Source organism: Bos javanicus, chromosome 14 (genome assembly GCF_032452875.1).
Source record: "Bos javanicus breed banteng chromosome 14, ARS-OSU_banteng_1.0, whole genome shotgun sequence".
NCBI lineage: Eukaryota > Metazoa > Chordata > Mammalia > Artiodactyla > Bovidae > Bos > Bos javanicus.
Window position 1 is genome coordinate 81,521,908 of NC_083881.1, and position 25,909 is coordinate 81,547,816.

The 25,909-nt window shown below is 41.5% G+C and overlaps 1 protein-coding gene across 7 annotated transcripts in view; it reads left to right on the forward strand.

Moving 5' to 3' along the window:
• Positions 1 to 25,909, forward strand: part of COL14A1 (collagen type XIV alpha 1 chain) — a 233,440-nt gene that overhangs the window by 31,925 nt on the left and 175,606 nt on the right. For all 7 annotated transcript variants that reach the window (XR_009740970.1, XR_009740971.1, XM_061439527.1 and 4 more), the window contains exons 5-6: positions 655 to 744; positions 25,142 to 25,297. Coding sequence is in view for 5 of the 7 variants with exons in the window: in XM_061439527.1 (XP_061295511.1) it covers positions 655 to 744; positions 25,142 to 25,297 (246 nt within the window). In the remaining 2 variants the exon portion in view is untranslated. The remainder of the gene's footprint in view (positions 1 to 654; positions 745 to 25,141; positions 25,298 to 25,909) is intronic.

Consider the following 25,909-nt stretch of genomic DNA (forward strand, 5'->3'; position numbering starts at 1 on the left):
CACCAAACCATGGCAGGAAAGCTGCTATGGAGAGAAAAGGAAAGCTGGTGGAGCAGATTGGATCGAATGTATTCAAGGCCCAAGGGTCATCTGGGTCCTGAACTTTTCATAATGGAAGTAATGAACAAGTGCTACTTTTTATTAGTAGGAAATTTTAAGTTTGAAAGAAAATCTTTACTGAGTTCTCCATCTTTTATTGCAGATAGACCAACTTCAAATGAGGATATATGTGGCTAAGACCTTTGTAGAATAGGGGCCACTCACAGGCCTCCCAGAAATCTGAAGACATAACTTAAACCCTATGCCAACACCTTCTGATTTTATAGATATGTTTTAGCTCCTTAGCCTGCTGATCCTTCATTCCCTCATGTCTGAAATGGGGCTAATCTTGAGATTTTATGTTATACACGATTAAATTTGATACATCTGCCCGTAGTGAATACTTGACTGAAGTAAATCTGTAAGTGACTTCTATGCTTTCCCATGACAAGATTGAAAAGAATAGCAGCTCCAATCTTCTAGAATGAGATTCTACCATGTAGCTAATTTCTACTTAAAGCTCTAAATACTTGCAAGGAGTTTAGTAAAAGCTCATTGAATATTTTCTTTTAGGTTTTAACCTAACATGTTGCTGTATTTTTACTTTTCTTCCAGTTAAAGATTTAGAAAAAAGAAAGGAGCCAAAACCCAGAGTCAAAGTTGTGGACAAAGGAAGCGAGAACAAACCATCTGCACCCGAGGAAGGTCAGACCTCACTTCTGCTTGCTTGCTGGGGAGGGTGGGCTGTCCTCAGAGCGCAGGCGCCCTGCGTTCTGGCCCCGCTGCCTCGGAGGAGGCGGATCTCCTGTGAAGCGTCCCTCGGCCTCTCTCCTCCCCTCCCCGCACGGAGCAGCTGTCAGCACTCCCCTCTCCCTTGCGTTCCCGTGTTTAACACACCACTAACTCCTAGTGAAGGCATTTTCTATTGAAATACCGACAGAATCTGTTCATTTCTTTCCACGTCTATTGCCAGTACGCCGCTAAGCTCCCCTTTCTTTGCTGGTGCATAGTATTTAGCAAGATCTCAATTTGCTCTCTGCCCAGAGGTTAGAGCAATCCTCGCAAAACAAACCCAACTCCGTATTTCACCCCCAACCCTGCCGTGGCCCCTCTGCCCCCGCCTCCCCTGCCCACATACCAGGAACCCCTTCCCAGCTTCAGTGGCCTCAGATGCAGGCCAGACCCTAATAGGACCTCCAGGACGCCTCAGTCTCGTGACCTCCTGCCTTCCTCCTTCTTCATCTGACAGCTCACTCTTTAATTTTGAAGCATTTCCACACACTGCAAAAAATACATGCTCCGAAGATTAGTTTCAGGGTTAAAGGATAGGCAAATTTTACATCTTGGATAGAGTCTACCAAACAGACACAGTTTTTTCAATAATTTATTCTTAAAACATACATTCTTTCCAACATTTGAAATTGTTTCAATGTTTTCCTATTTTTCTCCTAATAATTTTTAGATTTATATATATTTTAAGAATAAGTTATTGAAAACATTGTGTCTGTTTGGTGAATCCATCACAAACATACAATTTGCCCATCCGTTAACTCTGCAACTTCATTTTAGAAGTATGTATTTTTTGCAGTGTGTTTGTAAATTTTTGAATATAGCAAGACATATGGGGCTTCCCTGGTGCCTCAGATGGTAAAGAATCTGCCTGCAGTGCAGGAGACCCAGGTTCGATCCCTGGGCTGGGAAGATCCCTGGAGAAGGGAATGGCAACCCACTCCAGTACTCTTGCCGGGAGAATCCCATGGACAGAGGGGCCTGGCGGGCTACAGTCCATGGGGTCACAAAGAATCGAATGTGACTGAGAGACTAACCCTTTCACTTTTTTCATGTCAGATATATAAAAAGTATAAAAATAAGTGATAAACAACTTTGTCAAGAAAGCAGGTATAAACAGTAGAGTCGGAGCTCCTTGTACATTCCCATATGTTCCTTTTCCTCCATTCTAACAGGCTACCAGTGTTTGAATTCAGTGTTTATTATTTCAATATGTGTCTTTATCATTTCATTACATAAATATATGAATCCTGAAACCATCTTTTAATTATGCATTTATATTTTAAATTTTGTATACATGCAATCAAAATATATGTTTGCAGCTTACTTTTTTTCTCCACAGAATATTAGATTTTTTTGAGTTATCCATGTTGACTTATATACAGGCAATTTATTAATTTTTGTTATATAGAACTCCATTGTATAAATATAACCCAATATATTTAACTCTTATACTCTTGATGTTCCCAATAGTTTGCTATTACAAAATTGATGTAAAAATTCTTGTTTATGTCGCCTTTTTCACACGTGGTAGAATTTCTCTCGAATACACACCTAGGTCTGGAATTATTCAGTTATGTGCGCATGTCTTCATCTTGTTCATCTTGTCTATGGTGTCTTTATTTTATGTTTTTATAGCTAATATTTGCTTCTTTCCTTATTATATTTTTCTTTTACCACTTCCTGAATTGAATGCTTATCTCATTAATTTTTGATATTTCTCCTTTTTATTGTGTGGATTTTAAAACTACAGATATCCAAGTACTACTTCAGCTGTATCACATAGACTTTGATATGTAGTATTATTTTTATGTAGCTCAGGCTACATAATTTTTGATTTCTACTAGACTTTCTATTTTGACTCAGAGGTTGTTTATAAATATTTAATTTCTAAACATATGGAGTTATTTTAAAAAGATAATGTATTTGCTATTGGTATCTAACAATTGCGTTATGGTAGGAATATTTTTAAAAAGTTTGTTCAGACTTTTTTTTTAATTGTTTAAATGTGCTTTTTTTCTTTTCTTTTCTCTCTCTCTGTTTCTTTCTTTTTAACCATTCCCTGTATTCTTGACAATACATTCTCAATGTATTCTTGAGGTGTTTTTTTTTTAAACGTTCCCTAAATTCTTCAGAATACATCTGTGTGTTCTTGAGAAAAATTTTAATCTCTGCGTCAGAGAGATTTGTCCATTTCTCTTTGTAAATTCTGGCAATTTTGCTCTATATTAGAGGCTAGATTCATGACAAGTTGTTATATTTTCCTAGTGAATCATTCTTTTTTTAAAAGCAGTTTTCTTTATCCTTAGTAATTCAATATTTTCTTATAGTGATACCAACTTATTTTGTTTAGTAGTGACATGATTTAGTAATTCTGTATACTTTAACTCTCACCCTATTTGCATCCTAAGGTTCAAGGTGAGTAAATATTTTAAAGAGTATTTAATTGGATTTTAAAAATCATCTCTTACAATCTTTGTATTTTAATTAGTATCCATAGTCCACTTACATTTTGGATTTGCCATTTATTTTATACATTTTGCTACATTTTCCCTTGTATGCCTTACTTAATTAGAATTGATCAACTTAAAGAAAAATACATTTCCCCTTTACTGAACTAGCTGATATTTAATCCTTTTATATTTTTGTATGATTATAGTTAAATTTTTAGCATTCATACAGCCAAAATCTATAACTAAGAAATATATTTACCATTCCCTAACCAGTCCAAGTTTTTATAGTACTTTAACTTTAATTATCTACCTTCTATATTTTACATAATTATAACAAATATGTTAATTTTGACATTTTTTGCCTTACAAAGGTATTGTATTTATAACAATCATAATTTTAATTGTCTTTATTTGTCCGGCACCCACGTTTATAAATTTCTTGGCTTGTTACTCCGTCTTGTATCTCAGGTTTTCTCTGCGTGTTCAGTTTCCTTTAGAGAAGATCCGTGGTGGTAAACTTAATTTTATTCACACAAAAATGTCTTCAGCCTGCACCCAATTTTGCAGGCCTAGCTGGGCGCCAGTTTGAGAGTGGTTTCTGGTCATTTAGAAGATGTCTCACCGTCTTTTGGCTCTTGTTCACGACAAGTCTATTGACTGATCATTTAGAAGAATCTCACCGTCTTTTGGCTCTTGTTAACGACAAGTCTGTTGATAGTCTAAATGTTCAGGTAATCTCTTTTCTCTACAGACGCTTTTCAGACTTTCTGTTCTTTGTCTTTGGTGTTTGGTTGTTTTATTACAGTAAGTCTAGTTGTAGATTTATTTGTGCTTCCATAATCTGGATTTAAAACTTTCACTAATTCTTTAAATTTTTCAACATTTAGTTCTTCCAATATTCTTTTTCTTAAGTATCTATTTCTTTCTCTTTTCTCTCTTTGTCTCTCTGTATTCAAATTATACTTATCATAGTCTCTTTTGATAATCTATGTCTCTTAACTTTCATATATTCTACCTCTCTCATTTTGTCTATGTCATTTTGGGTAATTTCTTTATCTTTCTAATAGAATACTAATTCTCTTCTTATCTCTTTAAAATCTGTTTTTTAGCTTGTCCTTTTTAATGAGTAATTTTTTTCTAGAAATTATATTTGATTCTTTAAAAATCTTGCTAGAAATTTATATGGTGATTTGTTCCATTTTAGTGTTTTTTTTTTTTAAATTATTCTGATGTCCTAATCATGTTTATTTTACATTCTGAACCAAATAATTACATCTAGAGTATTTTAGGAGAAGGCAATGGCACCCCACTCCAGTACTCTTGCCTGGAAAATCCCATGGACGGAGGAGCCTGGTGGGCTGCAGTCCATGGGGTCGCTAAGAGTCAGACACGACTGAGCGACTTCCCTTTCACTTTTCACTTTCATGCATTGGAGAAGGAAATGGCAACCCACTCCAGTGTTCTTGCCTGGAGAATCCCAGGGACAGCGGAGCCTGGTGGGCTGCTGTCTATGGGGTCGCACAGAGTCGGACACCACTGAAGCGACTTAGCAGCAGCAGCAGCAGAGTATTTTAGGGATAAATGTTACTTTTCCTTTCTTTACTGGTTTCCATTCATGGTGCTTTTTTTCTTGTTTGATGTGTCACTTGCTCATTTGTGGGGCTTCTTCGCAGCGTGGTTTAGGAGCGTGCACCTCCAGAGAGGTGCTCTTGGTTGCTACCCAGTTGGAACCCTTTTCCATTAATTTCTTTGGGGGCGCTCTGGGCTTGTCAGTGGTTACAAGCTCTTCTGGGTAAACCGCGCTTTTTCTTACTTCCGTTTCACCTACTTGTTTTAACGTCCGTTGACGATTCTTGCCTGAGTCGGTGACTGCTGTACCGTTTCTGAAATGACAGTTTTTGTGGCTTCATTGTTCAGTCTGCGTTTATTAGGCGGCATTCTACCGTAGGGGCGATATTTCCCTTTTTCCATATTTGTTTATTTATGTGATTTTAATGAATGTTTATTGCATGTGATGAATTGTAATCCATCACTACCATGTGTTTTGATGCTCAGATTATTCCAGAACTGCTTGGTGGGAGCTGTTTCAATTTCCTACGCCCTTTTTCTCTTTCAGCCACACTGCACAGGATGTGGGGTCTTCATTCCCTGAGTAGGGACTGAACCCGTACCCCATGCTAGAAGCCTGGAGTATTAACCACTGCACCTCCCGGGAAGTCCCTTCCCTGCCCTTTTAATATCACCCCTTATTCTCTAAGCTTTTCCTACTTCCTGGCACAAACTTTGCATTCCAGGCTCCTCTTATAGTTTTTCTGCCCTGCCCTGAAATCAACTTCTTTAAGGAGTCCTGGTTTCCTGTTACGGAGAATGGTGTATAGAAACCAAAGTGCGGGTCCTAGATGTGCTTGGGTTGTCATTGCCTCTGGGTTGTCATTGCTTCTAGGCCCTGTTTGCTGAGAGTACACACACACATACACGCACACATACACACACGCACATACACGCGTGCACACACACACACACATACACACACACCATTGTCTATCTACCATCTCTTATTGTATCTTGTATCTATCTTATATCCACAACACAGGGTTCATTCTAGCCTTTCCCCTTCCTTATTTATAACTCCTCTTTCAAGAGTGTTGGATAACATGACTCCTAAAATCTTAAATGCATCTACTTATATGCTCAATCATAAGAACAGTTTCAGAATTGCTAATCTATACACACAGCCAAATATTCTATTGACTAGAATTCAATGTTTGCCTTTAGTGTGGGGGATATAATAAAATGCCTGCGTTCAAAAGGGTCTTGTGTTAGTTCTTTCTGTCCCTCTTCACTGTGGTTTTCTATTCATTTTTAATACAGTTAGGTTAATCTGTGAGGACATAAAACATTAACGTGCTCCAAAAGTTTAAAAATGTGCAAAAGCATAACACTCTAAAGAAGTATGACTCCCCCTGTTTCTTTCACCCAGCTTTACTCAGCCCCTTTAAATAACCAAACTCATTAATTTCTAAATTATCTTTCTTGCATTTTTTGGGAAAGGGAATGTTATGTGTAAGTTCTCAGCCGAGTTGTGGCTTAGCATTCTTTGTCAGGCAGTATTTAAAGAATGGCAATCAAAGTGAAATCTGTTTTCCATCTATGGATTAGAGTTTGATCCCAGAATTTAGCTCTAGCTATATATTTGATGTGGAGAAGGCAATGGCAACCCACTCCAGTACTCTTGCCTGGAAAATCCCATGGGTGGAGGAGCCTGGTGGGCTGCAGTCCATGGGGTCGCTAAGAGTAGAAAACCACTGACTGACTTCACCTTCACTTTTCACTTTCATGCATTGAAGAAGGAAATGGCAACCCACTCCAGTGTTCTTGCCTGGAGAATCCCAGGGACGGGGGAGCCTGGTGGGCTGCCGTCTATGGGGTCGCACAGAGTCGGACACGATTGAAGTGACTTAGCAGCAGCAGCAGCAGATACTTGATGAAAGTGAAGAGGAGAGTGAAAAAGTTGGCTTAAAACTCAACATTCAGAAAACGAAGATCATGGCATCTGGTCCCATCACTTCATGGCAAATAGATGGGGAAATAGTGTCGGACTTTATTTTTTGGGGCTCCAAAATCACTGCAGATGGTGATTGCAGCCATGAAATTAAAAGACACTTACTCCTTGGAAGGAAAGTTATGACCAACCTAGATAGCATATTCAAAAGCAGAGGTATTACTTTGCCAGCAAAAGTCTGTCTAGTCAAGGCTAGGGTTTTTCCAGTGGTCATGTATGGATGTGAGAGTTGGACTGTGAAGAAGGTTTAGTGCCGAAGAATTGATGCTTTTGAACTGTGGTATTGGAGAAGACTCTTGAGAGTCCCTTGGACTGCAAGGAGATCCAACCAGTCTGTTGTCAAGGAGATCAGTCCTGGGTGTTCACTGGAAGGACTAATGCTGAAGCTGAAACTCCAATACTTTGTCTACCTCATGCGAAGAGTTGACTCATTGGAAAAGCCCCTGATGCTGGGAGGGATTGGGGGCAGGAGGAGAAGGGGATGACAGAGGATGAGATGGCTGGATGGCATCACCAACTCGAAGGACATGAGTTTGAGTGAACTTCGGGAGTTGGTGATGGACAGGGAGGCCTGGTGTCCTGTGATTCACAGGGTCGAAAAGAGTCGGACACAACTGAGTGACTGAACTGAACTGCTGCTGCTGCTGCTGCTAAGTCGCTTCAGTCCGACTCTGTGTGACCCCATAGACAGCAGCCCACCAGGCTCCCCCGTCCCTGGGATTCTCCAGGCAAGAACACTGGAGTGGGTTGCCATTTCCTTCTCCAATGCATGAAAGTGAAAAGGGAAAGTGAAATCGCTCAGTCGTGTCCGACTCTTAGCGACCCCATGGACTGCAGCCTACCAGGCTCCTCTGCCCATGGGATTTTCCAGGCAAGAGTACTGGAGTGGGGTGCCATTGCCTTCTCCCATAGACAAAAGGAGGCTTCCTCTTTTAGTTCCCATGAGGTGTATGCCTGGGCAGTGAGGATTCTGAGGGCACTGGTAATTTGAGAAAGCTGTCTTAAGTAAGTTGTACACAATGGTGGGAACCCAGGCCAGAGTCGGGACTCCCAGGAGGTGGTGAGGCTGAGTGTTAATGGAGCCCACTGGAGATTTTAGAAAGGCCTTCCCCTCCCAAGCCTTAATTACATAGAAGTACTCTCATCTGTTGTTCAGTTGTTAAGTCATGTCAGACTCTTTGTGACCACATGGGCTGGATTGTACCAGGCTCCTCTGTCTTCTACTATCTCCCCAAGTTTACTCAGATTCATGTCCACCAAGTTGATAATGCTGTCTAACCATCTCATCCTCTGTCGTCCCCTTCTCCTCCCACCTTCAATCTTTCCTAGCATCAGGGTCTTTTCAGATGAGTCAGCTCTTCGCATCAGGTGATCAAAGTACTGGAGTTTCAGCTTCAGCATCAGTCTTCCAATGAATATTCAGGATTGATCTCCTTTAGGATGGACTGGTTGGATCTCCTTGCAGTCCAAGGGACTCTCAAGAGTCTTCTCCAACACCACCGTTCAAAAGCATCAATTCTTTGGTGCTTAGCTTTCTTTATGGTCCAACTTTTACTTCCACACATGACTACTGGGAAAACCATAGCTTTAACTATAGGGACTTTTGTCAGCAAAGTAATGTCTCTGCTATGACATATATATGTGTGTGACTCTCATATATGTGGTTCCTACTTCTCATAACCTCACATTTGGTCTTTTTCCCTATCTGAACCACGAATGCTCCTAATTAACATTAAATGAGTTAATATGAATAGTATTTCGAACATAGTGCTAATAGTTATTTTCTATTAATGTCAGAATGTATCGTTTCCATAAATTAATACCATCAAAAACCCCCTCTTTTGTGTTAGTGATCTAACAATAAAGGTATGGAAGAGATTTGGTGGCTACCGTCCAGTGCTGAGCATTGCGATGAACAGTGGGATTAACTGGCGACCATGGCAGGCAGGACTCTGCCCTCATGAAGCAGCCCGGCCTGGGCTCAGGGTGTGCCTGTGTACCCTCTCCTGGGACCAGCACACACGCAGCTGCGGCTGAGCGTAGCCAGAGCGTGCGATTCCTCTCAACGTGCGTTTTCACTTACTGGAATTGCTTACTTTCTATAATACGTTTATGATTCTTGGCTTGCAGCTAAGATATCCATTTGAAAGTTTACTAGTTTTTCCAGTAACATCATGGGCCTTAAATCTGCTAAACGTAGCACTTTGAGTTTAGCTTGACCAGGTGGAACTGGTGGAAGTTTAATGTTGGTGATGCAGGAGTCAGAAGACCAGCTAAGGCAGAGGAGGGTGGGTGTGTTTCGTAGGTTAATGCTGGCAGGAGTTTGGCTTTTAAAGAGAAGGGGGAAGGGGTTGAGTTGACTCATAAGCTGGACTTCGGGGCTCGGTCATGGGTTGGGATCCACGCAGGTGAGGGTCTAGCAGGACGCCTGGCCCCTAGAATGTGCTCTGCAATGCTCCTCCTCCTCTCTGTCGTCCTCATTCTCTTCCTTCTCTTCCTCATCATTCTCATATAATTGTTGCCTAGACAGTTGACCAGTGTACCAGAAACTCTAGGGTGAGCTAGAAAGGCTCTGCTCACAAACACGAGGGGAAGTTTTGGAAGCCCCTATGTCTGGCTTGTGCCCGGAGGGGGCAGATGTTCCCTTGAGAGCTTATAGCCGAGGGTCTGTACCACCTGTAGATGAGGTATTCGCATTACACTCTTCACATGTTCTGGGATTCAAGAAGTTAATTTTAAACTTGCTCAAAGCTGGTATGAGTAGAGTGCAAGGAAGCACAGAGTTGCGTTTGAGACGCATATCAGTTCCAGTTCTAACGATTACCGCAGATAAAGCAGTGCCCGAAAGAGTTTATATTCCAAAAGTTAGAAACACTGACGTTAAACCATGAGTATGGGTCAGAAGACAGATGCGGTGGACCCAGAATCCCACGGTTTTCAGTAATGAAATGATTACAGAAACACTGTAAACAACAGTGTTATTGAAGTCATAGAAACGGTCAAGAGAAAGATGAGAGACCATGAAGGCAAGAGGAAGTGAGATTCGAAAAGGGACTGAACAGAACGCGAAGCATTCTGAAAAGCACAGATGACAGGCTGGCCACTCCCGGAATCACGCTGGTGAAACTAAACACCGACGGCGAGATTTCAAAGGGGCTTCCTCAGTGGCCCAGCGGTTAAGAATCTGCCTTACAATGCAGAGAACACAGGTTTGAGCCCTGATCTGGGATGATTCCACATGCCCCAGAGCAGCTAAGCCCGAGCGCTGCAACAGCTGAACTGGAGTGGAAAATCAGAATTTTCTGTAGCACGTGGAAAAAAAGATCCTGCAGGCCGCAACTAAAACCCAATACAGCTACATAAATAAATAGATATTTTTAAAAGGTAAGGTTTAAGAGATAAAAATAGGAAGAAGCTGAAATAAAAAGATTGTTGAAGCCATTTCTAACTGATGGAGATCTGGTTGTGGGTACTTGTCTGTTCTTTAATTCTTTGGCATATTAAATAAAGCCAGTGTTTTCAATAATTGGACTTCCCTGGTGGCTCAGCAGTAAAGAATCCGCCTTCAATGCAGGAGACCCAAGTTCCATCCTCGGGTGAGGAAGATCCCCTGGAGGAGGAAATGGCTACCCACTCCTGCCTGGAGAATCCCATGGACAGAGGCGTCTGGGGGGCTACAGTCCATGGGGTCGCAGTCGACTGAGTGGCTGACACTTTACTTCAGACAACCTTTGGCTGAGAAACCCCTCTCAGCTCCAGTGTCCTCATTAGAAAAATGATCATGCTAGCTATAATGAGCATACAGACTTGGGAAGGTTAAATGCTATCAGCTTTATAATGTAGCTGGAACATAGCAGATACTGGACAAAGGTCAGCTTTTGAAACACCTTGTCCATTAATTTTTTTCTAATGTCTTCTTTTCAAAGAGAAAATGTTAGCATACAGAATACATCAGAGTGTCTGACATTGTCAATAAGTATTTGTTGAATATTTGGATCTGGCTTGTTTTACAATCAAGGAGAGAGGTTCACAGTCCCTTGGAGAAGATTAAGGAAGACTGTTTTCATGAAAAGAATGTCTTTATCATAAAAAAGCAGAAAGCAGATTTCTTCTTTTTTTTTTGCTGTGCTGTGAAGCATTATAATTCATGTTTTTAGGAACTCAGAAAAGCATGAAATAGAATCAGTCATTCAGAAAATAATCATTGAATACCTGCAAAGTACATTACACCTGTGCATAAAATTATAAGGTTTCCCTGAGGGCAAGGGGCTGAGGTTCTCCTAGCAATAGCGTTCCTGTTTTCCCCAAGTTCCCTTATGCCCAACCAGTCTTTTTCTTCAGATTTATTTTTAATTCAACCACTCTTGACATTTTAAAAGGATTTTTGATACCTTTTCTGTTGTCTTCCAGCAAATTTTATTGTTCTTAACCTGTGAATTGTCCAGTGGTAAAATATATATTTTATATATATATATATATATATATATATATATATATATATATATGCTGGGAAGACTCTTGAGAGTCCCTTGGACTGCAAGGAGATCCAAGCAGTCCATCCTAAAGTGAATCCATCCTGAATATTCACTGGAAGGACTGAAGCCGAAGCTTCAATACTTTGTGCACCTGATGTGAAGAGCCAACTCACTGGAAAAGATCCTGATGCTGGGAAAGATTGAAGGTGGGAGGAAAAGGGGACGACAGAGGATGAGATGGTTGGGTGGCATCACCGACAAAGAGTCGGACTCGACTTAGCAACTGAACAACAGCAATATACTTTGTACCTCTTCCTTAAATACACCAGGTTTTCAAATGTCCTCATTTATAAAAGAGCTTGTAGTACATCTTGTGTTAGCTCAGATATTTGACAGCTGTGAGCACTGTTGGAGACTTTGGCAAAGGCTTATCCCGTAGCAGTGCTTGGGCTTGTCTGACTGATACCTTCCTTCTTGTCTGAGAATTTTCTATTAAATATCTCGTTTCTATACCTGCAGGGCTGATGGTGTCAAGTAAAGCAGGTGTTTCAGCCTGAGACATTGTGAAATGTCAGGGTCTGTTTGTTATTGGCGAATTGGAATAACAGGGGTGAATGAGTTTTTGCGTGTTCTCAGAAAATCACCTTGAACAACTGAAGTAAACATAAAGCCAAATCACATGATACTATATACAGAGCTGAAAATGCAGGTGAATGTAATACACCAGTTCCTGAATAGGTTTTGTGTTTAAACAGAGGTGATCAGACAAAATAGCCTCTCTCGGGTCAGCATTAAAATTCGAAAGTCAGGAAATAACCAGATCAGTCTTCGTACAAATAAAATTTGAGAACCGATTTTATCTAAAAGTATTTTAAAAGGATCATATATACTTTTGAAGGAAATAAAACCTGTTTTAGGTATCTTGTAGGGAGAGCTTGGAGAGGTTAGATAGGAAGAAATGGCAGAGGGTGCAGAGGATAGTAGTCAGTCAGAGGTCTCAGAGATGAGAATAATATTGCGGAAAGAAGACTCGTTGTATTGGGATGAGGTGAGAAACCAGTATTGACAGGTTGAGCGGAGCTGACACGTGGAGAGCCCATGAACAGCTCAGGCTTAATTTGGTAGATAGGGAAGGAAAGAAATTAACTTAAAATTTGGAGTTGGAGGGTAACTTTGAGATCCATGTAGTTCAACCCATTGAGAGGACAGGGAAGGCTCTCCAGCCATGCGGTTGAGGGTTGACCAGCATCCACATCACAGACAGAGCTCTCCCTGTTTCAGAAAGTTCCTTCATGGGCTTCGCTGGTGGCTCAGTGGTAAAGAATCTGCCTGTCAGTGCAGGAGGCACGGGTTCGATCCCTGAGCCAGGAAGATCCCACATGCCTTGGGGAGCTAAGCCCGTGCACCGCAGCTCCTGGGTCTGTGCCCCGGAGCCCGTGAGCCGCAGCTCCTGAAACCGGGCACCTCCAGCCCTTGCTCGGTGACAAGAAGCCCCCCGAGATGAGAAGCCGTGCACCGCAGCTGGAGCCCCGCTCACCGCAACTAGAGAATGGCCTGAGCAGCAGGAAGACCCGGCCACAAATAAAATTTTTAAAAAGGGAAAGTTCTTTCATGAGTTGAAATCTGTCTTCCTGTGGGCATTTAGGACACTCCTAGCCCCCCTCTGTATGGCAGCCCTTCAGATATTTGAAGACAGCCCTTTCCAGTTTGTGAGCAGAGGAGAGATGTGGTAAGTGTGGTATTTACAGGAATGTCAGTTACTGTTAAGATGCAGAGATCTGAGTGACAGCTGAAGTGTTCGCCTGCTGTGGGTCGGGGATGGGGCTTCACATGCCTGCAAACCATCGTGGCGTGGTTCTCCCCGGGTTGCTCACAGGACCAGCAAGCGTGGCCGTGACCTCGAGCTGTCTCTGCAGGCACAGCCTAGCCACCTTCCCCGCCTCTTCCCATCCTTTCTTCCCTCCTTTCTCTCTTCCTTCCCTTCCTCTCTCCCTCCCTCGTCCCTCTTTCCCCACCCCTCCTCCCTGTTATTTCATTCTTTCAAATACTTTTCTTCTGTCATAGTAGTTAAGTAGCACAACAGCTAAATCTCTCAGGCTTTGGAGTCAGTCCTAGATTGAATTCCAGCTTTTTCGTCTGTTCCGCAGGTGATGAAAGGCAAGTTATTTAACCTTTCTAGTTACTTAACCTTTCTTTTTCAATGCGGCGAAAAGAAACACCTGTCTTGTAGGATTAATATCAGGCTTAAATGGAAAAGACATATGCAAATCACCTGAGGAAAGCAGTCACTCAATGGAAGGGCTTTTATTGGAAAAAAAAGGAAGCCATGAAAAGCATCTGCTGCAATCAGCCAGTCAGTCAATAACTACATGTTAGGGCTCTCCAGAGCAGCAGGACCAGTGGGATGTGTCTACACACAGAGAATGATTTATCATGAGGAACTGGTTCGCGTGCTTGTGGAGTCTGAGGAGTCCCGAGATCTGCGGTCAGCAAGCTGGAGGCCCAGGAGAGCTGGCGGTGTCGGTTCCCATCTGAGACCTTGCAGGCTCGAGACCCAGGAAAGGCCCGTGTCGGTTTTGAGCCTGATGTTCCAATCAAAGCAGTTAGAAGAGGCTCCTTTCTGTTCTATTCAGCTCTCTAATCAATCGCACAAGGACCAACTACCTTTGGGAAGGTAATCCGCTTTACTCATTCTGTGGATTCAAACGTTCATCTCATGCAGAAACACCCTCTCTAACAATCTCCGAATAATATTTGATCCCATATCTGGGCACCCCATGGACCAGTCAAGTTGACACATAAAATTAACCGTCACACTCGTGTATTTCTAGGAAATAAGTTCTGCAAAGAGAAATAAAACAGAATAAGGAAAGAGGGTGATGGGGAGTGCTGTTTTAGATAGGGGAGTTGTCTGTCTCAGGTGCTTTGAAAGATGTGTCTCCAGTAAGACTGGGCTAAATGAGCACGTAGCTCACTCTGATTAATGTCAACTCTGAACGCAATTGAAATGAACCCTAGTTCCTCTTCCAGTAGATGGACAACTTATAACATTAATACGACAGGTAACTAGTGACCACTCGTGTTGCATTATATGAGGACATCTTCCATGGTGCTGGTAGCCTGCTATGATGGAAGAGGCAACCAAACATTGACTATACCCGGGGTCTAGTCCTGGCTTTTCCATTGTAACCACTGAGCTATCCACTTGTCTCTCTGAACTTCAGTTTCATTTTCTGAAAATTAAACACCTTCATGGCTCCCCACTAGAATGTTGTGAGAATCAGAATATGCCAATGTACTGAAAAACTCTCTCTGAGCCACTGAGCTCTTAGTAAATGTGAAATGCTGCTGAGTTCAGTTGCTCAGTCATGTCCAACTCTTTGCAGCCCCATGGAGTGCAGCACACCAGGCTTCCCTGTCCATCACCAACTCCCAGAGCTTACTCAAGCTCACGTCCATCGAGTCGGTGATGCCATCCACTCTGTCGTCCCCTTCTCCTCCCTCCTTCAATCTTTCCCAGAATCAGCTGATTCATTTTCCAATGAGTCAGCTCTTCCCATCAGGTGGCCAAAGTATTGGAGTTTCAGCTTCAACATCAGTCCTTCCAATGAATACCCAGGACTGATTTCCTTTAAGGTGGACTGGTTGGATCTCCTTTAAGGTGGACTGATTGGATCTCCAAGGGACTCTCAAGAGTCTTCTCCAACACCACAGTTCAAAAGCATCAATTCTTCGGCGCTCAGCCTTCTTCAAAGTCCAACTCTCACATTCATACATGACCACAGGAAAAACCATAGCCTTGACTAGAAGGACCTTTGTTGACAAAGTAATGTCTCTGCTTTTGAATATGCTGTCTAGGTTGGTCATAACTTTCCTTCCAAGGAGTAAGTGTCTTTTAATTTCATGGCTGTAGTCACTATATGCAGTGATTTTGGAGCCCAGAAAAATAAAGTCTGACACTGTTTCCCTATCTATTTGCCATGAAGTGATGGGACCAGACGCCATGATCTTTGTTTTCTGAATGTTGAGCTTTAAACCAACTTTTTCACTCTCCACTTTCACTTTCATCAAGAGGCTTTTTAGTTCCTCTTCACTTTCTGCCATAAGGGTGGTGTCCTCTGCATATCTGAGGTTATTGATATTTCTCCCGGCAGTCTTGATTTCAGCTTGTGCTTCATCCAGCCCAGTGTTTCTCATGATGTACTCTGCTGCTGCTGCTGCTAAGTTGCTTCAGTCGTGTCCGACTCTGTGGGACCCCATAGACAGCAGCCCACTAGGCTCCCCCGTCCCTGGGATTCTCCAGGCAAGAACACTGGAGTGGGTTGCCATTTCCTTCTCCAACTCATGAAAGTGAAAAGGGAAAGTGAAGTCGCTCAGTCGTGTCCGACTCTTAGCGACCCCATGGACTGCAGCCTATCAGGCTCCTCCATCCATGGGATTTTCCAGGCAAGAGTACTGGAGTGGGGTGCCATCGCCTTCTCTGCATATAAGTTAAATAAGCAGGGTGACAATATACAGCCTTAACATACTCCTTTCCCTATTTGGAACCAGTCTGTTGTTCCATGTCCAGTTCTAACTGTTGCTCCCTAACCTGAATACAGGTTTCTCAGGAGTCAGGTCAGTTGGTCTGGTATTCCCATCTCTTTCAGAATTTTCCACAGTTTATTGTGATCCACACAGTCAAAGGCTTTTGCATAGTCAATAAAGCAGAAGTAGATGTTTTTCTGGAACTGTCTTGCTTTTTCAATGATCCAGTGGATGTTGGCTATTTGATCTCTGGTTCCTCTGCCTTTACTAAATCCAGCTTGAACATCTGGAAGTTCATGGTTCACGTGTTGCTGAAGCCTGGCTTGGAGAATTTTGAACATTACTTGACTAGCGTGTGAGATGAGTGCAGTTGTGCGGTAGTTTGAACATTCTTTGGCCTTGACTTTCATTGGGATTGGAATGAAAACTGACCTTTTCCAGTCCTGTGGCCACTGCTGAGTTTTGCAAATTCACTGGCATATTGAGTGCAGCACTTTCACAGCATCTCAACTGGAATTCCATCACCTCCACTAGCTTTGTTCATAGTGATGCTTCCTGAGGCCCACTTGACTTCACATTCCAAGATGTCTGGCTCTAGGTGAGTGATCACACCATCCTGATTATCTGGGTCATGAAGATCTTTTTTGTGTAGTTCTTCTGTGTATTCTTGCCACCTTTTCTTAATATCTTCTGCTTCTGTTAGGTCCATACCATTTCTGTCCTTTATCGAGCACATCTTTGCATGAAATCTTCCCTTGGTATCTCTAGTTTTGTTGAAGAGATCCCTAGTCTTTCCCATTCTATTGTTTTCCTCTGTTTCTTTGCATTGATCACTGAGGAAGTCTTTCTTATCTCTCCTTGCTATTCTTTGGAACTCTGCATTCAGATGCTTATATCTTTCCTTTTCTCCTTTACTTTTCACTTCTCTTCTTTTCACAGCTCTTTGTAAGGCCTCCTCCCTCAGAGAGCAATTTTGCCTTTTTTGCATTTCTTTTTCTTGGGGATGGTCTTGATCCCTGTCTCCTGTACAATGTCATGAACATCCGTCCATAGTTCATCAGGCACTCTATCAGATCTGGTCCCTTAAATCTATTTGTCACTTCCACTTTATAATCGTAAGGGATTTAGGTCATACCTGAATGGTCTAGTGGTTTTTCCTACTTTCTTCAATTTAAGTTTGAATTTGGCAATAAGGAGTTTATGATCTGAGTCACAGTCAGCTCCCGGTCTTGATTTTGCTGACCATGTAGAGCTTCTCCATCTTTGGCTGCAAAGAATATAATCAATCTGATTTTGGTGTTGACCATCTGGTGATGTCCATGTGTAGAGTCTTCTCTTATGTTGTTGGAAGAGGGTGTTTGCTATGACCAGTGTGTTCTCTTGGCAAAACTCTGTTAAAATGCTATTAACTCTTAAAAAAAAAAGAAAAAGAAAAAACTAACTTCAAGTCAGTCTTGGAAACAATTCTTGATTTGGAAACTTGAGTTCAACCTTACTGGAGATTTATGTGAAAAATTACTCTGTGACCACAGTTTTCCTTCAGATGTCTTGGTTAATGAATGGCTTAGCCAGATATTTTGCTAGTGGCATCAAGAAAAATGGTTGAGAGGCACTAAATGAATCAGGCCAGTCGTGGTGAAAATGATCATGAGATTTTCTGAGTGCATACTACGATAATGTGAATAAAAATAGCTCCTGCTCCCCTTTCATTTAGCTTTACCTCTGGCATCGGGAAATATTAATATCAAGGAAGACAAGCAAGCATGATACAATCACCCTGATCCCTAAATAACCACAGTCTGGTTTTCCAGTGTGGTAGTTCATCAGAGCAAGAGGAAAGACCACATTTAACTGAGCCATCATGGTCTATTTTTCTAGTGCTCTACTGTATGTTTGAATTATGTGAACAGAGGAATTCTTTTTAACAAGACCATTCAGCGTGGCTTACATTTATTAGTGTGCTATGTGCCAAGACGTCAGCCAGACAAAGGCCATAAAAATATATAGCACAAATCCCTCACTTCTCAAAGAGTTCAGTGTAGTCAGAGAGAGAGAAATGGAAACAAATTACAATAGCCTGGCGTTCTGAATACAACAAACCGTGTGTACTAATGCAGAGGCCGTCAAGAGGAGCAGGTAATGGACCCATCTGAGGACTGCTGCAAGAGCTTCTCGCAGTGGATGAAGTGTAACCTGGGCTTTGAAGGATGAATAGGAGTTTACCTGGCAGGAAAAAGCTGCTTCTGTTAATTCTCCCCTTTCTATTTTGAAGAGTTGGTGAATACCCTTCTCCGTAAAAACATTGTAAATATTTCTATATTAGCCATAACTGGATCTTTAATTTTATGTCATTAGAGCAAAAGGAACACTCTAAAAAGAAATGTTTAAATTTGGTAATTTCATACCATTCTAACTAAAGTGACACTCCCCTCCCCGAGAATTCCACTGCTCTTTATATCATTCTGCTTATTTCTATAGATCAGATCAGATCAGTCGCTCAGTCGTGTCCGACTCTTTATGACCCCATGAATCACAGCACGCCAGGCCTCCCTGTCCATCACCAACTCCCGGAGTTCACTGAGACTCACGTCCATCGAGTCAGTGATGCCATCCAGCCATCTCATCCTCTGTCATCCCCTTCTCCTCTTTCCCCCAATCCCTCCCAGCATCAGAGTCTTTTCCAATGAGTCAACTCTTCACATGAGGTGGCCAAAGTACTGGAGTTTCAGCTTTAGCATCAGTCCTTCCAAAGAAATATAAAGCTCTTTTAAAAATATGAAATTATTTTGTTCTGTTAGTCTGTTTTCTCTAACCAAGAATTTAAACTGCTGGAAGATAGGAATTTAATTGTATTCCTGGTTGCTCAGAATAGGGCTTGGGATATAGTAAAATTTGGGGCTTTCCTGGTGGCTCAGAGGTTAAAGCGTCTGCCTGGAATGTGGGAGACTGGGGTTCGATCCCTGGGTCAGGAAGATCCCCTGGAGAAGGAAATGGCAATCCACTCCAGTACTCTTGCCTGGAGAATCCCATGGAGGGAGGAGCCTGGTAGGCTACAGTCTACAGGGTCACAAAGAGTCGGACACGACTGAGCGACTTCACTCACTCACTCACTCACTCATAGTAAATTTTAAATAAATAAATGTATTTCATAGGGAAATTAGTTAATATGAAATTAATATACATAGGTTTTGTGTAGACTGATTTAATACTAATTCAAACTCCCTGAATTAACTTGTATTCTCAACATAAAATTTTCTTGTGATGTCAGTAACACAGTAAAATCGGTGTACAATTATTGTGAAAGAGACACTTTTTATGTGGGCCTCTTAAGTGCTCACTGGAAAAGACCCTGATGCTGGGAGGGATTGGCGGCAGGAGGAGAAGGGGACGACAGAGGATGAGATGGCTGGATGGCATCACGGACTCGAGGGACGTGAGTCTGAGTGAACTCCGGGAGCTGGTGATGGACAGGGAGGCCTGGCGTGCTGCGATTCATGGGGTCGCAAAGAGTCAGACATGACTGAGCGACTGAACTGAACTAAGTGCTAGTGCATTCATTTGGGAAAGAAGAAAGTTCTGGACAGTGACGCTTGCAAGTGGCACATGCTAGCTGTGGCCGCAGCAGGGGCAGGTGGTGTGGGGACGCAGATTCGTGTTAGAGACTGGCCCCTGCTTTCTAAACTGATGTGACAGGTACGCTGCTGAAGTCGGTGTGGTGGTGGTGGCGGTTTAGTAGCCAAGTTGTGTCCAACTCTTGTGACTCCATGGACCACAGCCCGCCTGCCTCCTCTGTCCCTGGGATTCTCCAGGCAAGGGTATTGGAGGGGGTTGCTATTTCCTCCTCCAGGGATCTTCCCAACCCAGGGATTGAACCTGGGTCTCCTGTGTTGCAGGCAGATTCTTTACCATTTGAGCCACTGGGATTCGTGTCTTACCTGGGTTCAGATCAAAGCTTTGCCTCTGCTCTGGGTGGTACTCTGGGCAAATCACACAGCCCATGTATTTCATACTTTCCAGCTGCAAATGGGACTGATAATAATGATGCATGTCTTATAGAGCTCTTGTGGGGACTGAGCGGGTGAGCACCGAGGGCTCACGATGGCCATGACTTCCAGATGCAGAATTGTTAGTTTCTTCCGGCCTCATCAGGAGCCTCTGCAGGTGTTGAGCATAATGGGAATTATTCTTCTGAGTCAAACGGTGACATTCAAGGTATTGTTTTTATTTGTGATGTAGCCCTTGAAGCTCAGTCAGTAAAGAATCTGCCGGCAACGCAAGAGACCCAGGTTCGATTCCTGAGTTGGGAAGATCCCCTGGAGGCGGGCATGGCAACCCACTCCAGTATTCTTGCCTGGAGAATCCCGTGGACAGAGGAGCCTGGCCGGCTACAGTCCATGGGGTCACAAGAGTCAGACATGATTTAGTGACTAGACCACCAAGCACCGCCACCAGCCCATACATTGGGTGCTTTCCTTCAGTTGTGATCAGCTGTCTACCTTTTTTTTGGTACTGTCTGTATTTTCAGAATTGCATTTTAGATAAAGTTTACGTTAAGCCAAGAACTGAATTAAAATACAGTTCATTTCCTCTGCTCCTTTGCTTTAATTTTAAATACAATATTGAAGGTAAGAAGAATTTATTTTTATTTAAAATAATAAATTGAACTAATTTCAGTTTGGGGCCATCGTGAATAAAATTGCCGTGAGCATCCGTGTACAGTTTTTTGTGTGTACATTAGTTTTCACTGCTCTGGAATAAGTATCCTTGGGTGTAATTGCTGGGTTGTATGGTAGTTTCACGTACTTGTTTCTGTCTGTATTCCTGGCTGCTCTGGGTCGCTCTTGCTCTGCGTGGCTTTCTCTCGCTGCAGGGAGCAGGGGCTCCTCTCCTGGTCCACAGGCCTCCCTTTGCAGGGGCTCCTCTGGTTGCCAAGCGACGACCTCGGGCAGCTGGCTTCAGCAGCTCTGGCACACGAGCTTAGCTGCCCTACAGTGTGTGGGATGGAGAAGGCGATGGCACCCCACTCCAGTGCTCTTGCCTGGAGAATCCCAGGGACGCAGGAGCCTGGTGGGCTGCAGTCCATGGGGTCGCTGAGTGTCGGACGCTACTGGGCAGCTTCACTTTCCCTTTTCACTTTCATGCATTGGAGAAGGAAACGGCAACCCACTCCAGTGCTCTTGCCTGGAGAATCCCAGGGACGGGGAGCCTGGTGGGCTGCCGTCTATGGGGTCGCACAGAGTCGGACACGACTGAAGCGACTTAGCAGTAGCAGTAGCAGCATCGTGGGGAATCTTCCCAGACCAGGAATCGAACCCGTGTCTCCTGTAATGGCAGGCATCCTCTTAACCACTGGGCCACCAGGGAGTTTCTAGGTATACTTTTAAAAGAAACTGCCAAACTGTTTTCTGCGTGGTTATACCATTTCACAGTCCCGTGAGCAATGTGTGAGTGGCGCCATGTCTCCACCCACTTGCAGCATTCGTTGTTATCACTGTGTTTTATTTTGGCCGTTTGGATAGGTGTGTATAGCGAAATTTCATGTGATTTTAATCCGTATTTACCTGATAGTTACTGATGCTGAACACATTTCCATGTGCTATTTGCCGTCTGAACAAGGTATACAGATGGCATATCTTTGATGAAATATTCGTTCAGATTTTACCCGTTTGCTAATTGGATTGTTTGGTTTTATTTGCTAGTGAGTTTTGAGGTTTCTTTATATAGTCTAGATACTAATCCTTTGTTGAATGTGTGGTTTACAAATATTTCTCCTAGCCTATAGCTTGTCTGTTCATCTTCACATGAGCTTTCACACAGCAAAAGTATTTTATATTGATGGAGTCCAGTTGATCAAATTTTCTTTTTATGTGTTTGTATTTTTGGTATTAATGCTAAGAACTCCTCTTTGAGCCATACATTCCATGACTTTGTCCTAATTTTTTACTAAAAGCTTTATGATTTCGCTTTTTTACCTCTAAATTGATGATCTGCTTTGAATTAATTTTGGTATAAAGTATACAGTTTAGGTCAAGTTTTCTTTTTCTTTCTTTTGCATGCATATTAATTGTTCCAACACCATCTGTTGAAGTACTTTTGAACGTTGGTATAAAATCACTATATGATTTTTAAATCACATTTAGATTTAAAATCATATTGTTCAGCATATTTGTATGGGTCTGTTTTTGGCTTTTCTCTTTTTCGCTTATGTATGTGTCTATCTCTCTGAAATACCCACTAGTTAAATATAGCAAGCAGTCTTGATGTCTGGTAAAATGATTGTTTCCACATAATTCTTCATCAAGATTGTCTTAACTATTCTAGGGTCTGTGCCTTCTTATGTAAATTTTAGAATAAGCTTGTCTATGTCTTAAAAAAAGTTTTCTGGAATTTTGATAGGAATGGCATTAAACCTATCGATCAGTTTGGGGTAGCTGGCCTCTCTACCATGTTCAGCCTTCCTGTCCGTGAATGTGGTAGACGTCTCCATTGATTTGCATCTTCTTTGGCTTCTTCTATCAATAGCGTAATTTTTACCACACAGGTCTTGCACATGTTGTAAGTATATACCTAAATATTTCATTATCTGTGGAGTAATTATAAATAGTATTAAATTTATCATTTTTGCATCTGAGTGAACACAAATTGTACCTCATTGTGATCTTGATTTTTTTTATTACTGTGATCACCAGTGTAGTTAAACATTCTCTTCTATCACTTATTAATCTTATGTATATCTCTCCATTCTCTTACATATTTATTCATTTTTTTAATGTATTCTTCATGTGGATTCTTTTTCAGTTTTTTATATTGCACATATCTTTTCCCACTTGTAGCTAATCTTTTTATATTATTTAAGGTGTTTCTTTGATGAACAGCTTACAAATTTTAATATCACTAGATATGTCAATCTTCTAATTTCTATTCAATTAATTTTATATCTTATTTTGGAGATATCTAGAATTTTTATCTCCAAGTGAAAATAACTTTAATGAGCTGAATTAACAGAGCATTTTTATTGCAAACAATTTTAAAATGGAAAATACCAGTATTAATATTCCTCTTCCAAATAAGCAGAGAAACTGTTCTCTAAGACCCTATCTACAATGTACCCAAACAATTAAAATTTTTTTTAGTTAAAAAGGAAAATAATATCTCCAATAGTTTTGGAATAAAAAGAAAACTACGTTTCATTTCAGGAAAGTTTCCCCATAAAAAGTGAGGGACATAGATTCTTAAACCTTCTTAAGACTTTAATTTTCCCTGATTATTTGCAAAACACAAACTAATTTCTATCTCATGACTTCTTACATTGTTCGGTTTTAGGATATTTCAGTGTGGTACAGAGGACTGACTCCTAGGTCAGTAGTGATTCTGCATTTGGCTATTAAAGAAGAGAGATTTGGTGCCCAAACTGTAATATATACACCTTGGGTCGAGCTGTATTGTTTGGCTACATAGTCAGCACCTGAGTATTCCTTGGCAAACACATGTTTTCCCCATTTGGTAAAAGGATCTAGGTATTCCACGAAAATGGAAAAAAAACAAACAAACAAACCACAAGCTCCTTTTACTAAATGTGGCCTGTGGATACAGAGCTATATATGAAACTGCTTACCCTAACCATAATAGGTCAACTGTTTGCCCTCCAGGAAAAAACATATCCGATTTATTTATGAAGACTTCTTTATTTTGTTTTTCATTACATATATTATAATTTTTGTCTTATTGTCATTTTAATGTTTCAAAATGTTGACATGGACATACACACACATATACACTCACACAAAATATTCATGATCTGCAGTCCTAATGCGAAAAATCAGCAAAAATAAGAGACGTTACTTATATAAGAGCCAACAAAAGTCTGTCTAGCCAAGGCTATGGTTTTTCCTGTGGTCATGTATGGATGTGAGAGTTGGACTGTGAAGAAGGCTGAGCGCCAAAGAATTGGTGCTTTTGAACTGTAGTGTTGGAGAAGACTCTTGAGAGTCCCTTGGACTGCAAGGAGATCCAACCAGTCCATTCTAGAGGAGATCAGTCCTGGGTGTTCATTGGAAGGACTGATGCTGAAGCTGAAACTCCAGTACTTTGGCCACCCGATGCAAAGAGCTGACTCATTGGAAAAGACCCTAATGCTGGGAGGGATTGGGGGCAGGAGGAGAAGGGGACGACAGAGGATGAGATGGCTGGATGGCATCACCAACTCGATGGATATGAGTTTGGGTAAACTCCGGGAGTTGGTGATGGACAGGGAGGCCTGGCATGCTGCAGTCCATGGGGTCACAAGAGTTGGACACGACTGAGTGACTGAACTGAACTGAACTGAAGCCATTCTTTGGGAAACACAAACTATAGTAAGCAAAGCTTCTAAAGATACTGACAGCATTGTGACGTTTTTAAGGATTCTTAAACACATTAAGGTATTCTAGTATTTTCACTTTGTAAGAGGTGGTTTTCACCTCATCCAGTGCAGACTTACCTTATATCAGACAGCCGCCATCTTTGTTGCAGACTTCTGTTAGCCCTTTGCATCTTGCCCGCAATCTCTGTGGGCATAGACTCACCCTGAGGGCAAAGCTCAGGGTGCTACCAGTCTAGCCACTGGGCATCCTTTTCTCAGTCTGTATTCTGAAGCTTGATTTAAGTAAATGAAGTACTGAAATGAGTTCCAGGGATAAAATCTAATAGTCACATGGACACAATATGTAAAAGGATTTGAATTGGGGGAAGTTCTCGAGCTCTTCCAACTTTCTTCTTCTACAAACCCTTCCTATTTTAGCACAAGCCTGCGTCTTTTTGAGATTAAATGGCCCTGACTTTTCCTTGAATCCAGGAAGCCCGTGTTTTTTTCTCTTATCGCTTCCTCTCGCTCAGACTTATCAGAGCAGGAGAGCCGCGCTCTGCTTCCTGGCCGCCTTCCCATCCCTGCTGACCCTCCTGCGTGGGTGTTGCTGAGATCTTTCCTGGAAAGAATCTGCACACTAAAACCCAAAGCTGGATGCTCTTGCACAGACAGTGCTTTTTCAAATATGTAGAAGGCTCGAGTTGCCAGTGTGCTGTGAACCCGCCAGTGTCTGCTAACTATTTCCAGAACATTGGCTCGGTTGCCAGGTATTACCATTTTTTTTTCTCCCCTGGTGAAAATGCATTTAAAGAAGGGTAATAAAAATATGGTTGCTTTAATAGGAACTTTATTGTATTCTTAGCACCAAGTTACCTGAAAGACATTAAAATAGACTCATTCTTTTAAAAGTTGCAGCAGTAACATGGGTGCTTTTTTGGTCTATACTTTGCAGAAGTGAAATTTTTCTGTCAAACACCGGCTATTGCTGATATTGTAATCCTGGTCGATGGCTCATGGAGTATTGGAAGATTCAACTTCAGACTGGTTCGATCTTTTTTGGAAAACCTGGTTACAGCATTTGACGTGGGCTCCGAGAAGACACGAATTGGTGCATCTTTTTTTTAAATTAACAGCATCAGCTCCTAGTGTGAAACCACCAGGAAGCTTCTTAAGAAATTTCAGATTCTCTACCAAATGTTTTTCAGAATTTTAGGTTTAACTATAGAAATGTTCCCAAAAGGGCAAGTTTGCATCAATAAATATTTATTTCTACTAAATAATATGACAATGTCACTCAATTAATTATTGAACATATTTCAATTTTTCTGGAAAGCCAAAATCTTCTCTAACAATAATAATTATTTTATTATTAATAATAATTTTAAATAATAATTTAAAAGTTACTATTGGTTTAAGAATTTATCAGGTAAAAGTTTTCTTTTTATTTAAAAAGCAATTGAATCAAGTGAAATGTTTAATCAACATTTGGAAAAAGTTTTATTGTGTGAGATACTTTTGCCAAATTCTTGCTGTGATAAAAAACAACAAAAAAGTTGTAAATCTTTGAGAAATATATCCACTTTATTATATAAAGTCTCCTAGTTTCACTTCTAAATAGCCCGTAAGGAAACTCTTTTCTTTGGGAATAAAAAGAAAATACAAACACTATAGTGTATACAGAAGTCAAAATATAATGTCACACATGAAGCTTGTATGAGGT